Source organism: Tasmannia lanceolata, unplaced genomic scaffold, assembly GCF_043159265.1.
Source record: "Tasmannia lanceolata isolate RefF3 unplaced genomic scaffold, GAP_Taslan_0.1 ptg000048l, whole genome shotgun sequence".
In the NCBI taxonomy this organism is placed as follows: domain Eukaryota; kingdom Viridiplantae; phylum Streptophyta; class Magnoliopsida; order Canellales; family Winteraceae; genus Tasmannia; species Tasmannia lanceolata.
The window spans coordinates 2112305-2128197 of record NW_027518725.1 but is presented as its reverse complement, the minus strand read 5'-3'; the positions used below and the strand labels follow the sequence as shown (position 1 = coordinate 2128197).

Here is a 15893-nt window from a genome sequence, read left to right as displayed (position 1 = left end):
CGCACGTGCGTGAATAAAGGATTATCATCTGTAAATTATTTTTTGGGAACAATCAATTTATCCTGTGGCCCATTAAATGAACGGTTTCGATCATCCTATGGTAGTCCGTAAAATATTCAGTACAATTTTTTCTTTTTTATAGGTAAGTTGGGGTTTTGCGGGGGCCCCTACCGGCTTATTAAAAAATACTTCACTACATGAGCTTACATTATATATATATATATATATATATATATATATATATATATATATATATATATATATATATATATATATATATATATATGAGAATAGAGTTCCTAAGGTGTCACCTCATATAGCTTATATGAGGTGGCGCTCACAAAACATAAGGGGCCCACTTTGTTTGGATGATCCAAAGCATTCATTTGATAGGCCCTCACATAGATAGGGTGTGCCCAAAAAATTAACTTCATAGGATCATCCTAACCCTTCCATTTGTGGAGGTTGAAATGGATGGGTATAAAGCTTCATAAATCTGCCCATTTTTAACCTCCATAAATGGAAGGGTTAGGATGATCCTATGGACCTGATTTTTTGTAGGCACCATATCCATCTAAGGGCCTTTCAAATGAGTGGTTTGGATCACCCCAAAAATGTGGGCCCCTTATGTTTTGTGAGCGCCACCTCATATAAGTTATATGAGGTGACACCTTAGGAAGTCTATTCTCATATATATATATATATATATATATATATATATATATATATATATATATATATATATTCTAACAAGAATTTTGTGACAAAGCCTGCAAACCAAAAACATATTTCTTACACTCCCTATTCAAAGAAAACAATAGTGTATAACTTACACCGTAGGATGATCCAAACCGTCCAATTGATGGGCCACATCGTACATAGGGTGTTCCCAAAAAACACATTTCCATGCGATGATCCTAGCCCTGCAGTCTATTGAGGAACGGCATGTTTAGGAAACATTTATTGGTTGGAGGGTTGTAATTATCCTGTGGAAATGAATTTTGGCACACAACCTACTTACATTGTGGCCCATGAAATGGACGGTTTGGATCATCCTACGATGTAGCCATACAGTACTTTTTCAAAAAAAAAAAAATTCACTATCAGGACTTACACTATATAAAAACTCTCATAATCACATCATTTCCCTCTAAATCATGGGAAATGGGTCAAAAGGGCCGGGTAAAAATCACCTGGAAATGAAAGGTTTAGATCATTAAATGAACGGTTTGGATCATCCTATGGTGTAGGCCGTAAAATATTCAGTACATTTTTTTCTTTTTTATAGGTAAGTTGGGGTTTTGTGCGGACCCCTACCGGCTTATTAAAAAATACTTCACTACATGAGCTTACACCATATATATATTCTAACAAGAATTTTGTGACAAAGCCTGCTGCAAACCAAAAACATATTTCTTACACTCCCTATTCAAAGAAAATAGTACTGTATAACTTACACCATTGGATGATCCAAACCGTCCAATTGATGGGCCACATCGTACATAGGGTGTTCCCAAAAAACACATTTCCATGCGATGATCCTAGCCCTGCAGTCTATAGAGGAACAGCATATTTAGGAAACATTTATTGGTTGGAGGGTTGTAATTATCCTATGGAAATGAATTTTGGCACACAACCTACTTACATTGTGGCCCATGAAATGGACGGTTTGGATCATCCTACGATGTAAGCCATACAGTACTTTTTTTTTAAAAAAATACTCACCATCAGGACTTACACTATATAAAAACTCTCATAATCACATCATTTCCCTCTAAATCATGGGGAAAGGGGTCAAACAGGCCGGGTCAAAATCACCCGGGAAATTTTATGGGTCATCAGGCTTGGACCCGCGGGTTAACCAGAATTTTGACATTAAAATAAGGTGATAGAGCTAGAGAATTGCCCATATCAAATAAGTTGATTCTAATACAAGCTTTCTATAATTTTTTTTGGAGTTACTACTATTATGCCATTATAGATAAAAGTCATGTAGGATAGAATTTATCGAGAACAACCTATCCTAATTGATACATCTAAAAATTATTTGCATAGAAGAAATGAAATTTCCATATGTTTGCTGAGTTTTTTACCCCTTCCTTGCTTGTCTTTTAACAAAAATGACCGAAATTTCACCTTTTTATTTTTTGGTTTTGAAGAATAAAGTAATTCCAGGATAAAAACAAATAAAAGGGGTTGGTAATGCTGAGAAAGGAGGGGGGGGTATCTCTGCCCATGATCTTATATTATCCTAAAAGATAAAATGTTAACCACTCTTCCCTGCAAATGTATTCAATAAGATAAAAATGTACGTGACATTTTTTATAAGAGGAATTAGACCTCAGCAGATCGGAGGGTGAGGATCAGCCTATGGAGAAGATTTTCAAGGCACAACCTATTTACTCCAAGGCCCAACAAATGAGTGGTTTAGATCACCCAAACAATGCAGGCGCCATTGTTTTTGTGGGGCTGCATGGGCCACCATGTATTGTGCCGCAAAAATCATTTTGCTAGGATGATCCCAACCGTCCGGTAATTTTACGGGTCATTGGGGTTGGACGCACACCCGGCCTGTGCGGGCCGGGTTGACCCGCGGGTCACCCAGATTTTTGACGTTTTGTTTAAGATTTTTTTGTGTGCAGGGATTTGCTAGCCACCTTCGCGGAGGCTACTTCTCGGCTTGTCGCACATCCTTTGTTGCAAAGATCGACAGAAGTACGATTTGTGCAAAGGTGGCTAGCAATAAATAATAATCATGCGGTACTAAGTTTGAAATGAAAAATTACAGAAAATGGAGACAGAGTAGACAAATTACCAAAAAAAATATCAAAAGAGTGTAGTAAAATATGACAATTACGGAAAAAATACAAAGAAAATTAAAAAATTATGACAATTACGGGAAAAAAGCATAAAAAGCAGAAAGCTGGCATTTTTTTAAACTCATGTGCAAGGGCATATGAGAAGCGGAAATGACGAAAAAGAAGCAGTGAAAAAAGACATACGTGGGATTTTGACTGGAATTAAGGCGGGATACATAAGGCAATAGCAGGAAAGAACGTGCCGAAAAATATAGGATTCTCGCTTTTAGTATAGTAAGGATTGATATCCTCATTGGCTTTTTTTGATATTGGCACTTTGTTTCCTTGGCTGTTTATACTATAGCATTTTGGGAACAGCAACAGCCTTGCCAGAAAATAAAAGAGAGGAGTTCCATTGTTAAAAATTAAGTAATATTGGCAAAGTGCATAACCATGTTTTAGTAATTTCACTAACTCAGCTTGTATTTATTTTTTATAATCGGCTTTGAATAGCTTTTTGGGAGCAATAATAACTTTTGACAGGGCATAGTTTGAAGGAAATTGCTGACGTCATGGCAAAAGGCATTTCGCACATGTCACACGAGGAGGCTGGTCCGACATGCAGCTTTTGTCTTCATTCACCGGGTGGCTGGTCTGACATGCAATAGACCATCTGCGAAATGCGTTTTGTGATGGACCCTAGCAAATCCCTAGTTTGAAAATTGGGACTCAATAACAACTCGTTGAGTTACTTGGTCAGCGGACAGCGGACTAGATGACTCACCCGGTCTGTCCACGAGGTGACTCACTGGGTCAGGGGTCAAGTAAAAAGTTGTAATTAATGTCGATATTAGTTACGGGGCTTTGGCAGGAACCATCGCACAAGGCAATTCGCGATGGAACTGTTGCATGTGAGAGCAACCACCTCAGATGAATTAAATTAAAAAGACAAAATCTGAACTGGCTTCACATGCAACAACCCAGCCGCGAAATATCAAATCCCTAGGTTTTGATGTATAATCTAAAATTGATAATTTTCAACATTTGATAAACTGTGTTCTCGAAAAAATAATCTAAAATTGATAATTTTCCCTATTTTCAAGGAAAATTGCAAACCTACTAAACAGAAGTTCATTCCATGTGATATTATTTTTCCATTGAAAGTTTTCTCTATATCCAATCACCCCCTTATTTTCACATTTTAACTGCCTACCATGAGTCACGGGGAATCATAGAGTGGTCCTCAAAATATCATGTGTACGTTGTACAACCGTGTATTCGATAAAGACTTAAGAAATGGAGAGTTGATTGTAAAAAATTAACAGCTAAAAACGTTATGATACTTGATGGGGTATAAAAACAGCAACCAATTAGCTGTCGACACGTGGCCCAGGAGGGCCCACCACAAGCCCAACTGCTGCACGGGGGTATTATGGTAATTACCTTAAAGTAGGTGAGCTCAAGCCTATAGCTGGCCGACACCTGTCCTGGGGTAATAACTCCCCAACTACCACAGATTTCTCTCTATGAAAGGGCTTTCAAAGCTCATAAAAGAGGATAATAACTTCTTACCCACCACTCTTAAACTCGCTCTGCACTCCTGCTCATACTGACTTGAGTGTCGAAGGGCCTGTCCGGAGTAACACTCCGGGTTGGTCTTTTGACCTCGTTTGCTTCTGTGCAGAACACAGTTCCGCAGGACTCATTTCCTTCACTTCGGCTCCTCGAGTCATCCGGCTCAGCTCTTACGTCACTGCCGTATCTGTTAACCGATTTTAGGCACAACAATACTCAAGAATAAGAATGATGTGAGAAACCAACAATCATAATGCGCCATGTGTACCTTTTGGTGAGTTTCCTAAAGAAAAGGACCGGTTGTATGTGACTTGTAATGCCGTAGCAATAACCGATTTGTTAGGTTTCTTGCTCGGTTGTAAAATCGGTTTCCCTAGCATTACTCATAAATAAATAAAAAATTAAGGAAGAAAGAAAAGAAAAGCCTTTGTGCCGGCATCAAAATAGGATGCTGATTCCGATTCCTAATTCCAACAATCCATAACATAGCCATTACGCATTGACTACACCAACCATATTAGCGCATGTGTAAAGTAGGACAAATGATTCTAGGAATGGTCCAATAGTATCCAAAGATTACACAACTTACCCAATAGTTGAGACCTCTCGGGAAGACCTACATTTCGAGGAGGTCAGTACTTTTAACACCAACACATAAATAGCGAATTTTTATCCCTTTAATATTGGTTTTACCTCTTTCATTGATGAAGTTATCTTCACTATTATAGCAATATTTTTTATAATAAAGATACCTTAGGGCCTGTTTGGATATGTAGATTTTAGAATCTTGGATTTCCTCAAAATTGTAGATGGGAGACGAGAGAAGAATGAGACCAGCCATCGTTTTCTGATTTCTCGCCCTTCTTTCCGACAGCAAAAGAGCAGGAGATCATCCTATGTTTTCCAAGTTTTAGAAATATCAGGATGGGGAGGAGACTATAACCTGGATTTCTTACTTAAAATCCAAGAAATGTTGTTAGGACAACATACAGCAGCTTGATCATGAACCCCCTTTTACACTATTTCCAAACTAAAACCCGGATTCTAAAATCCACGTATCCAACCAGCCCCTTAGTCTTTCTCTCTTTCATTGATAAATCTCCTTCACAATTGGTAATACTTTTGAGGATAAAGCTACATTCTTCATTAGTCATTTCAATTCTTGGCTCCACTTTCAGTTATAAAGATAATGACACCATTAGCAATACTCTTGATGATAAAGCTACCTTCACCCATAGCAATATTTTTTATGATAAAATTAAATTCATCATTATTTTTTTTTTCCTTTCAAAGAAAAAGCTACTTAACAAATGTAGTAGAAACTTAATACTCTAATCCGAATTACAGGGATAATTAAAAAGCCAAGAACAAAACCCTCCCTCATATAGGCTTTCAAGGTTTGAATGAAGGTGGTTTCCTAACTTTGGTTGCTTGTTCAAAACCATAAGCTATCTCAATCAACTTAGGTTCTGAACCCCTTCGCCCTCCAAAGTAGATTCCGAAGGGAATTCCATCACTTCCATATCCCGCCGGAATGCTAATTCCCGGGAATCCCCCGATGGCTAGAATAGAAGAAGCAATTGCTCCCGGTGTCACCAATGCATCTAACTTCTTCTCCTTCATCAATCTCTCCAACCCATCTCTAGAAAGTCTCTTCATTTTCTCTATTGCATTTTTTTCTGCTTCTCCGATTCCGTTTGTTGCTTGAGCCGCTAGAAAAATGTCCTGCCCAAACTCATTGATTTTCTCCTACACAATAGAGAAAGGCAAATTGATAGTCTGAAAAATAATTTTTCATCAAATAAAGGCTTGCAAAAACCTTCTTATAGTTTGACAATTTACAAATAGTGTCTTCATATTGGAGTGGATTTTGCAAATCACTATGGAAGAATTTTTTTTTTTTTGGTCTCATGAAAAGACCAAAATGTAGGAAAAATACCTTACAAAAAGACCAAAATATCCATGATGCTCAATGATTTGTTTTGAATCAAAGGTGTGGGTATCATTTTTATATATACTAACATTCTTGCCCTAGCTATGCATGGGTGCAAAAAAGAAGGACCCCACCCAATAAAAAACATGAGGTGTAAAATTGTGGGCCCCACCCTATGGTGAAGGTTATGGGACCTACCCCATTAAACTATGACGTAAAGTGGCAAGCCCCACCCTAACAAAACATATCATTGAGCTTCACAAGTATTTTGGTCTTTTTACGAGTAAATTTTTGGCCTTTCACGTATAAGGACATTTTGGTCTTTTTACAAGTCAAAAAATAAAAAAATGTATCGTGGATATTTTGGTCACAAATTGATGGCAGTGACCTGATTTGCAAATTCACTCAAATGTGATGGACTCTTTCCAAATTGTGAAATTAGAAGATTGTTTTCTTACAAATAAAGCAAAGTAGAAGACTTCTTTAGCAAAACCCCGTCTTAAGTAGATGATATTTCTACTCTTACACACACAGTCGGTTTTTAGGGAAATAATATCAGCACAACCATATTTTACTAATTGCACCAACTCAGCACGTCTGTTTTTTAATCGGCTTGTTAGAGCTTTTGGGGAACCGTAATAACCTTTCACAGCGGAGTTTGTGCAATTATTAAAACAAGGTTGTGCTGACATCACTTTCTTTGTTTTTGGGAAATGATTTCAGCGCTACCATGTTTTGATAAGATGAGGGAAGCGGGAAGCATCTTATCGTTTAGTAATTAAAGGGCTGTCAAAAAAATATTTTGGTTCTCAAAAAGCTCTTACCGTAGGGGTGTAAACGAGCCGAGCCGAGCCGAGCTTGGCCAGGCTCGGCTCGGCTCGTTAAGCTCACAAGTGAGGCTCGGCTCGGGTTCGGGCTCGGCTCGGTCAGCCTTACCGAGCTCGGGTTATATTATGTTCACACCCCTCATCTTCCCTGGACAGCCCTACTAGTGTAATTTGACTACTTTTTTTACACTATGGGGGGTGGTCCTAGTAACAAATGGGGTTCCAAAAATGAAGTGACATATTTTGCCCCCCCCTTTTCACTCCATGGACAACCCTTTTAATGTATATATTAATATATAATATATATATTTAAATATATTAAATTCTTAACGAGCCGAGCCGAGCCCAGCCTGGCCTAACTCGGGCTCGGCTCGTTAAGGATTCGAGCTGAGCTCGAGCTGAGCTCGAGCGAGCTTCCGAGCCCGAGCCAAAATTGACACCCTTACTTACCGGCCTTAAATATTATAAGACAACATGTGTTGCACATCTTTATCAAACCTATAAGTTTTTCTTTGTTCTGTAGAAGTACCATAAAGGGGTGAAATATTAGATTTGTTTGTAGCAATACCTGAGCTGAGAATTTGTTGTTGAAGGCTATTATGTCTGCCAGTGATCTGACTGGAGAACGGACTAACTCTAATAAGTAGGCATTTAATGAAATCTTAAACTCGGCCACCAATGCAGTAGCTTCACCACTGGCAGTGGAGTTTACTATGATATCCACGTTTGCTATTTCGATATTATCCACCAATATGGCACCTCTTTGCTTTAATGTGACGAAATGCTTTTCAAAAGCGTGATTGAAAACAGTTCCATTGTATAAATCGAAGAAGAGTTTTCTAAGGATCCCTAGTCTCTTTCCTTTGAGGCCATCTTCCTTGAGAAATTGCTTATAACCACCATAAGGGATGAACTTTGCTGCTTCTCTAGTTGCTTCTGCGTCTCTTGAATCGAATCCTACGATCGCATCTAATACATAGACTGCGTCCGATACTGTTCTGCAAATGGGACTGTTACAAAGAAAAATATTAGGGAAATGATATTCCAACTCTTCTTCTACCATTTTCCACCATGTTTTGTCTGTTTTTCACTATATTTTGACTTTACATAAGGAATAAGAGGAAGTCTAGACTGAAGGGAGCCCTTGCAAAAAGGAGGTGAACGGGTTCCCCCATTGGCTACACATCACTACCGTATTAATGGTTGAAAAGTGTGCCCTTCAGTTTAGACTTCCTCAAGAAATTAATTAGTCTATACTTTACATATGTGGCAATGTTGAAATTGACTTAGATGCCATTATTTTCAATGAACTAACTCACAACAATGTTTAAAGGGATTGGATAGGTCAATCGCTAAAGGCATTTCTCAGATGGTCTGTCGCATCATGTCAGACCAGCCACACAGTTAATAAAGACAAAAGTTGTCATCTTCATTCATTGTGTGACAGACCAGACCAGCTGTGAAATGTCTTTTGCGATGGACCCTAGTAATTCCCATGTTTAAAAACACAACCCGAAACAATATGTGGTAGGGTCTGGTTTACAAACAGTGGGTTTTCCAAAAAGAAACCCGACCCGACCCTGAGGTAGGGTAGGGTATTGGAAAGCCCGACCCGACCCAACCCAAGACAGGGTATTGAAAAGCCGAGTTGCAATCCTAATCATTTCTCTTGTGTAATTAATTTTTAACAACTGCTTTATAATTTGAGGAATGATAAAATGAAGGGTGCCTATGCAAAAAAAAACAAGGTACAAGGGCACCCCCATTGGTCCATCCCTACAAAGTGGGCACATAAAATCAGCAAAGTGCATTTGTTGCTCCACCATTTCATAATTCTGTGCCCACTTTATAGACATGGACCAATGGGAGCGCCCTTGTAGCTTGTTTTTGCAAGGGCACCCTTCATTTTATCATTCCTCAAATAATTTATATTTAGACTTACGACTGATGTAACAGATGAACTAGTTCTAATTCTCTCACCCAACAGTGTCCTGTCTAGGAGAAATTGTTATGACCCCAGATCGACTTGTGAGTCCTAGAGTGGGTTTGATCCCCACCACAGAATTGGCACTCGATGGACATACGATCGAACCGTCCGTTTCCGTTCCCAACGATACTGTCACCAGATTTGCCGCCACCCCGATTGCCGATCCACTACTCGACCCGCATGGCTCTGCCGATAACAAATACGGGTTCTGCACTCAAACAACATAAATTAAAGGGGGCGCATAATCCTTATGTGGGGTGAAAAAATTATGACCCTTATCTTAATTATGACTGATTCCACCTATTCAGGGGGTTGGCATTTGGTTCAAAAAATGAACGAGGGCAGAATGATTGAAAGGCGGAAATAATGATGGAATCAGTCCGCCACCCCTAAGAGGTGGTATTCTGATTCCACCCTTTTTGAATGAATTTTTACTGGAATATTTTCAAGGGATTTGCTAGGGACCATCGTAGAAAAGCGTTTCGCGGCCTGCTGTTGCAGGAGAGAGTAGCCACCTCAGATGAATTAATTGAATAACACAAAAATCTTCTGAAAAGTGAGCCTGTGTGGCTGCTCTGTGGCTGCGGAATGCCTTTCTGCAATGGGTCCCTAGCAAATTTCTATTTTTAATTAAAATTATTATTTTAATTTCTTTTCTCTGGTGGAATCAATTGCTGGAATCAGCATCTGATTCCGATTCCACTCAATTCTGGCAATTAATTCAATAAAAAAAGAAGAAGAACGGAATCAGGGCGGCAGAATAAAAGAGGAAACAAATATCTTAATCAGTTCCCATCCTAAGAGGAGGTATTCTGATTCCACCCAGGTTGAAATGGAATTTTTATTAGAATTGTTTGGGAATATAACTTTTTATTTTAATTTTTTCTCACTCCCTTTGGGTGAGAATTGGAATAGGAATAAAGGGATACCGAGAATGGGGGAAAAGAGAGAGAATGTTGTTCAGCAAATCTGACCATTCTTCCCCTTTCAGACTTGGGATTTCAGTGTATAAGTTCTCCCAGCAAAGCTAAGTTGCTCAAAATTCTCCCCACAAGACTATTCGAAGCCTCTAATTTGTGGACTTCATGGAAGGTTATAACAAAAACACTTAAGGGCATTCATTCAGGTTCATTGGAAACTTAATTTTACACATGTTTTGACATATTTTTTATATATCATCAGAACATGCAAAAATCTCAAACCATGCGTAAAATGATTGCAAAATTAAGTTTTCAATGCACCTTACGAAATACGGTAGAGGAGAGAAGAAGGAGCTTACTTTGCCCTGGCCGCTTCTCGCGTTCCACCCACTAGGCGCATTAAGAGACCGAAACTGTGCCCACTCACTCAAACTAGCCTTCCCCAAAATAATAGACCCAGCCCTTCTCAACCTCTCAACCACGCCGGAGTCTCGACCCACCACCGAACCCACTAGAGCCAATGACCCGGCCGTAGTATTCAACCGGTCTTTGGTCCCTATATTATCCTTCAACAAAACCGGAATCCCCTCTAAACCGGCCGAGTTTCCCCCACTCGCTCGTCTCTTCTCATCTGCCTCATCAGCTTGGTTTAGAGCGTCCGGGCTCACCTCGATCACGGCCCGTAGAACCGGGTTCAGGGCTTGAATTTGTTTTAGATAGAATTCAACTAATTGTCTTGAGGTTAGTTTGTTTGAGTTGAAAGCTAGGTGGATGTCTTGAATTGTAGCTTCTTTGATTTTGAATCCATGGGTTAAGGATACAGCTAGAAGGAGAATAAATAGTGTGGACCGGATAGCCATGTATGGGAGATTTTTCATATTATTTCATTGCCTCTCTGCTTTTGCAATAAATAGTGAGAAGATAATATATTCGCCACCTTTTCTTCCCTGGAACACCCCATTTAGTGTAAAAACTAAAGAGTAGTCTTTGGCCCTAAATAGTGGATATAGGATTGAATTGATTTGGTATTTTCAGCCATTTGTTTTATTTGAATTGTTTCATTATGTTTATCTTTGTCTACTCTCTATCTGTTTATGCTGTTGTTTTTTTCTCTTTTTTTATCTCTTCTTTAGTCGTCGTAATGTGAGTGTTTTGGCTGTGTACGTTAAGCTGGGTCTCTTCGGGACGAACTTATGGAAGCAGGATTTAGAATTATTGGGGTTTTTATAAGCAATATGTAGATAAGCATAGATCTGCATATGGGGATATTCAATATTTGAAACCTATGGTTGATTCTCTTTCTTATAGATGGAGATTTTATATGGGGGTGAGCCCTTATAGTCCCTTAGTTTTTTTTCAAAAAGTACTATACGGACCACATCATTGGATGATCCCACCCGTCCATAAGATGGAACACAACGTTAAATAGGTTGTTCCTCAAAAAGTCATTTCCATAGGATGATCCCAACCCTCCAATCTATAGGGTAACTGCATATTATGGAAACTCTGTTGATCGGAGGGCTAGGATTATCCTATGGAATGATTTTAAGGAACAACCTATTTACGTTGTGTTCCATCTTATCTACGGTTCGGATCATCCTATGATGTGGTCCGGAAAGTATGTTTTTTGAAAAATAAGGGACTAGAAGGGCTTACACCATATAAAAACTCAGGATAGGCTATATGTTGGATATGTTCCTTTTATCATATTTTTAGGGCAGTGATAAATCGACTCCCAAATATCTTAACTCGACTCCCAAATATCTTAAATACACCATATATTTGGGAGTCGATTTATCACTACCCTAATTTTATTGGGAGACGATATTTTCACTCCCCCTGCATTATGCATGCGCCTTCCCTTATAATGTGATTTGATGTGAACAGTGGGCAACTTTTAACGCTTTTTGACGTCAAATCACGTTATAAGTTGGACACATGCGTAGTGAGTGGGTGAAAATTTCATCGCCCTTTTTATTACAATAGATTTAAGGGAGAGAACAACCACCTAGCAGCAGATTCTCTCATCAAAAGTATGACTATTAAATTGTAGGACCCACCAATCTTCAAAAGAGGAATGCTTGACTAGGGAGGAAAACACCAAAGACAGCCAATTTATTTTCTGAACTTCTAAAGGCGGCGAGTTTTCAACTTTACACCCTGACACGGCAAAAGGACATGTGTCAGACGAAATATAGACCATTTTGCCCTTCGTTGTTATGCAAGTGATACACATCACAATCAACCTTTTTCCTACTGATTACGTCTCCTTTTCTACCTGCATTAAATATACCTCGAAATCCGCAAAATAGAAATCATTTCATGTGATTTGAAAAAACCTACTTAAAATCAGGAATAGTCTTTGCCGTAGAGGCGGAGGTCGACGGCTACAAGGTGCGACTGGAATGCAGCTGGGTGCGATCGGAAAATACATGGGTGCGAGTGCATTAAAGAAATCCAATTAATATTTTGTGATCTCGAGGCCCACACCTTCGAAGTTGGAAAAGGAAAGTTTTAATCTACGATGTTGAACGATGGGGTTCGTTTCGAAATAACTGTGGTTCGATATAGTTTCGAAATGTTCATTTCTCAACGCCACCGTAGCCACTAGCTTCTCCCTCCATCTTCCTGAGAAACCTCTTTTTTCCCTGTCTCTCCCTTGTTATCTTTCGTCTTCTGCATTTTCTCCCTTGCTTTTCCTTCGTCTTTTGCATCTTCAGCCACCGCCCGGTTTACAATTCTCGTACAACTGTTAACTTCGACATTAACGTCGGCGCTAACTTCGACATTAACGCCGGCGTTAACTTCGACGATCCTCGCACAACTGCTAATGTTGAAGTTAATGCCGACGTTATGATCGAAGTTAACAGTTGTACGAGGATCATAAACCGGGGGGTGGCTGAAGATGCAGAAGACGAAGGTGCCCGTGGAAGAGTGAAACAACATTTTATTTTGGGCCTTTTTCCCGTAGTTTTCATATTTTCATCCATTTTTTCGTAGTTTTTTCCGTAATTTTTCTGTAGAGGTGCCTTCTTTCGGTATTTTTTCCCCTAGTTTTTCTAATTTGTAACCTTTCACCCGTAATTTTTCTTCAAAACTTAGTACCTTACCCGCAAGAATATTATTGCTGGCCACCTTTGTAGAAATGTACATCCCCCGTCCTTTGCAGTTTGCACCATGTCAATGAATAAGACAAATCTGCCAAAAAGTCAACATAAATGGCTATTGCAAATCCCTATAAAAACAAAAAAAATCTTAAATAAACAGAAGGGAGAAGATACTGGCTACGGACGTTGAGAAATGAACCTTTCGGAAAAATATCTGAACCCAACTTAATTCAAAACTAACCCTAGTTCCTACCCGTAGATTAATCGTTCAACATCGTAGATTAAGCCTTTCATTTCTCAAGTTCGAAGGCGTGGGCCTAGATATCAAAAAATATTTAATGGCATGCACTCACATCGATATACATTCTGATCGCACCCATCATTATTCCAGACGCACCTTACTTTGTACCCTTAGATTCCTGCCTCAACGGCAAAGATTATTGTTGTCTTTACATTTACATTCACAGCGTTATAGTCGACGCTAAGTGTATGTTTCACATGAAATGATTTATATACTTTGGCGGATGTCGAAGTATATTTAACGCAAGTAGAAAAAGAGACGCAATCAGTAGGAAAAGTTAGGATGCATGCCACTGGAACCTGCAACTAAGGGCAAAATGGTCTATATTTGATCTGACACATGCTCTTTTGTCGTGTCAGGGCGTAAAGTTGAAAACTGGCCGCCTTTGAAAGTTCATGGCCGTCTTTGGTGTTTTCCTCTTACTAGGGCAAACTCATAGTAAGAAAATAATGCTTGGAATCTCACTGAACCATAGAAAATGACCTCTTTTCCATTTTATTTCAACCATGACGTGGGCTGAACAGACCCCAAGGCAATATTAGAGGGTTGATCCTAACCCTCCTATATATTAAGGGTTAGGATCAACATTTATGGAAATGATTTTTGGGGCACAATCTATTTAGGTTGTGGCCGATCTAATGGACGGTTTGGATAATCTATGGTGTGGGGCATACAATACTTTTTTATAAAGTGGGAGTGCGATCACGAAAATATGGTAGTGGTGATATCATTTCCCTATCAGATAATGGGCAGCATATATAATTGATCCAAATGTTATCGGACACTTATGTTGGATCCGTTATTTTAATTATGTTTTCATTCAATTGTAGAGTTAAAGAGCGACCAAACAAACATATGACACACATTTCTTTGCAAGTTTATTGAATTTTACTAAAGGGAAGTGATATATTCACCCTCTTTCTTCCCCAGGCCAACCCTTGTTGTGTAAAATGAGTTGCCATGAATACCCTAGAGTGGGCGGCCTGGGAAGAAAGGAGGATAAAGGTATCCACCCCTGTTGTCTATTTTTATTTTTCAAAAAAAAAAAAAAAAGGTGCATTTTCACCTCCTTTTACTCATTCCCAAAAATAAAGTCATTCAAAAAAATAGGGAAAAAATACATAAAGACCCCCTTAACTATCTGACATTTTCACTTCTAACCCTATAGTTTCGAAGTCACCAACGACACCCCCTGAGCTTTCGTTGGTTTTTTCTAATGTGATGTAGTGGACGGAGAGGTGGAAATGACCATATGCCCTTCAGTATAAACTTAATAGAACCCACTTTCGACATTTCCATAATTTCTTTATGGGAGCTGATATTTACGCCCCTTATAAGTCTGCGGACACCCGCATTTAAACGCCGTTATGGGCTAGGATGAGTTGTCAGTTAGTAAAAAAAGAGTACTTCTAAAATGACGACAATACCCTTCCAACAAACCGCCTATTCCTCTCTCTGACGATCAAAATCTTTCTGTTCTCTGCCCTTACCAAAATCCCCTATTCGATCTCTCTCCCTCTCAAAATCTTTTCTCTTTCTCTCACCTTACCAAAATCTGGAAACCTCATTTCCTCTCTCTCTGGCACGACCAAAATCGAGACCTTCGTGCTCTGTCCGCCTCTAAGCTCAAATCAAAAGAAGAGCTTGCCATCACAGATTCACAGTTATATCTCTCTCTCTCTCTCTCTCTCTCTCTCTCTCTCTCTCCCTATATATATATATATATATATATATATATATATATATATATGACCATGAAAATATCTCATGTCTATGAAAATAGGGTTTTCCATTTTGGGCTATTAGATTTACTTTTCAAGTGCTCGGTGAAATGCTCGAGAGGGATTATATTTTCTTCTTGTTTGATTAGATATTGGGTTTAGTTGTTAATGGCTACATGTGTTAATTTTTTTGCTTTTCTTTGTTAAGACTAGAGTGGGCATTGGGCTTTAGTTATTTATGGTTGTGAATTTCATTATTAACATCAAGTTACTAGATTGGAAATGAGTTGATGATTTTAGTTGTGAGAATTAACTATATCCGATTGTAATATGATAAATCAAATTAGGTTGTTTATTTCGTTTCTGATTTTCTTCCATTATATTATTTGGTCCCGGCTTAATGTGCAAATAGTGATTATGAATTATAAAAGGGAAATTATTTCTACGCTCCAATGTTTTGATAAACATGCGCTCCAACTTTTGTCGTGTGGTATTTAGCAGGCTGTCAAAGGAATATTATGATTCTCAAAAAGCTCTTAAAGCCCTTAAAATACTACACGACAAATATGTAGAGCGCATGTTTATCAAAACATTGGAGCGCTGAAATCATTTCCCTTAAAAAAAAAAGTGTTAAATTGTTGTGGTTTTTTATCTGCTTTTCATTTTTAATATAACTCGCTAACATTTTTTGAGTTTATATCAGTTATATTTTTTCCTACTTACG

At 38.7% G+C, this 15893-nt stretch overlaps 1 protein-coding gene across 1 annotated transcript; it reads right to left on the bottom strand.

The window, feature by feature from the left end:
* Positions 1 to 5583: 5583 nt before the first annotated feature.
* LOC143864307 (putative amidase At4g34880) lies at positions 5584 to 10903 on the bottom strand. Its single transcript, XM_077375221.1, has 4 exons — positions 10400 to 10903; positions 9114 to 9328; positions 7702 to 8143; positions 5584 to 6122 (listed from the first exon to the last, which is right to left on the bottom strand). The coding sequence occupies exons 1-4, from the start codon at positions 10898 to 10900 to the stop codon at positions 5766 to 5768; spliced, it is 1515 nt and encodes a 504-aa protein (XP_077231336.1). The 5' UTR covers positions 10901 to 10903; the 3' UTR covers positions 5584 to 5765.
* Positions 10904 to 15893: the final 4990 nt, after the last annotated feature.

Bases quoted from the DNA above. Each gene is read 5' to 3' on its own strand.
- LOC143864307 (XM_077375221.1), bottom strand. From the start codon at position 10,900: ATGGCTATCCGGTCCACACTATTTATTCTCCTTCTAGCTGTATCCTTA. The intron at 9,329-10,399 runs GTAAGCTCCTTC...GTTTGAGTGCAG, and splicing joins CGAGAAGCGGCCAGGGCAAA to AACCCGTATTTGTTATCGGC. The intron at 6,123-7,701 runs GTATTGCTACAA...TCTATTGTGTAG, and splicing joins ACAACAAATTCTCAGCTCAG to GAGAAAATCAATGAGTTTGG.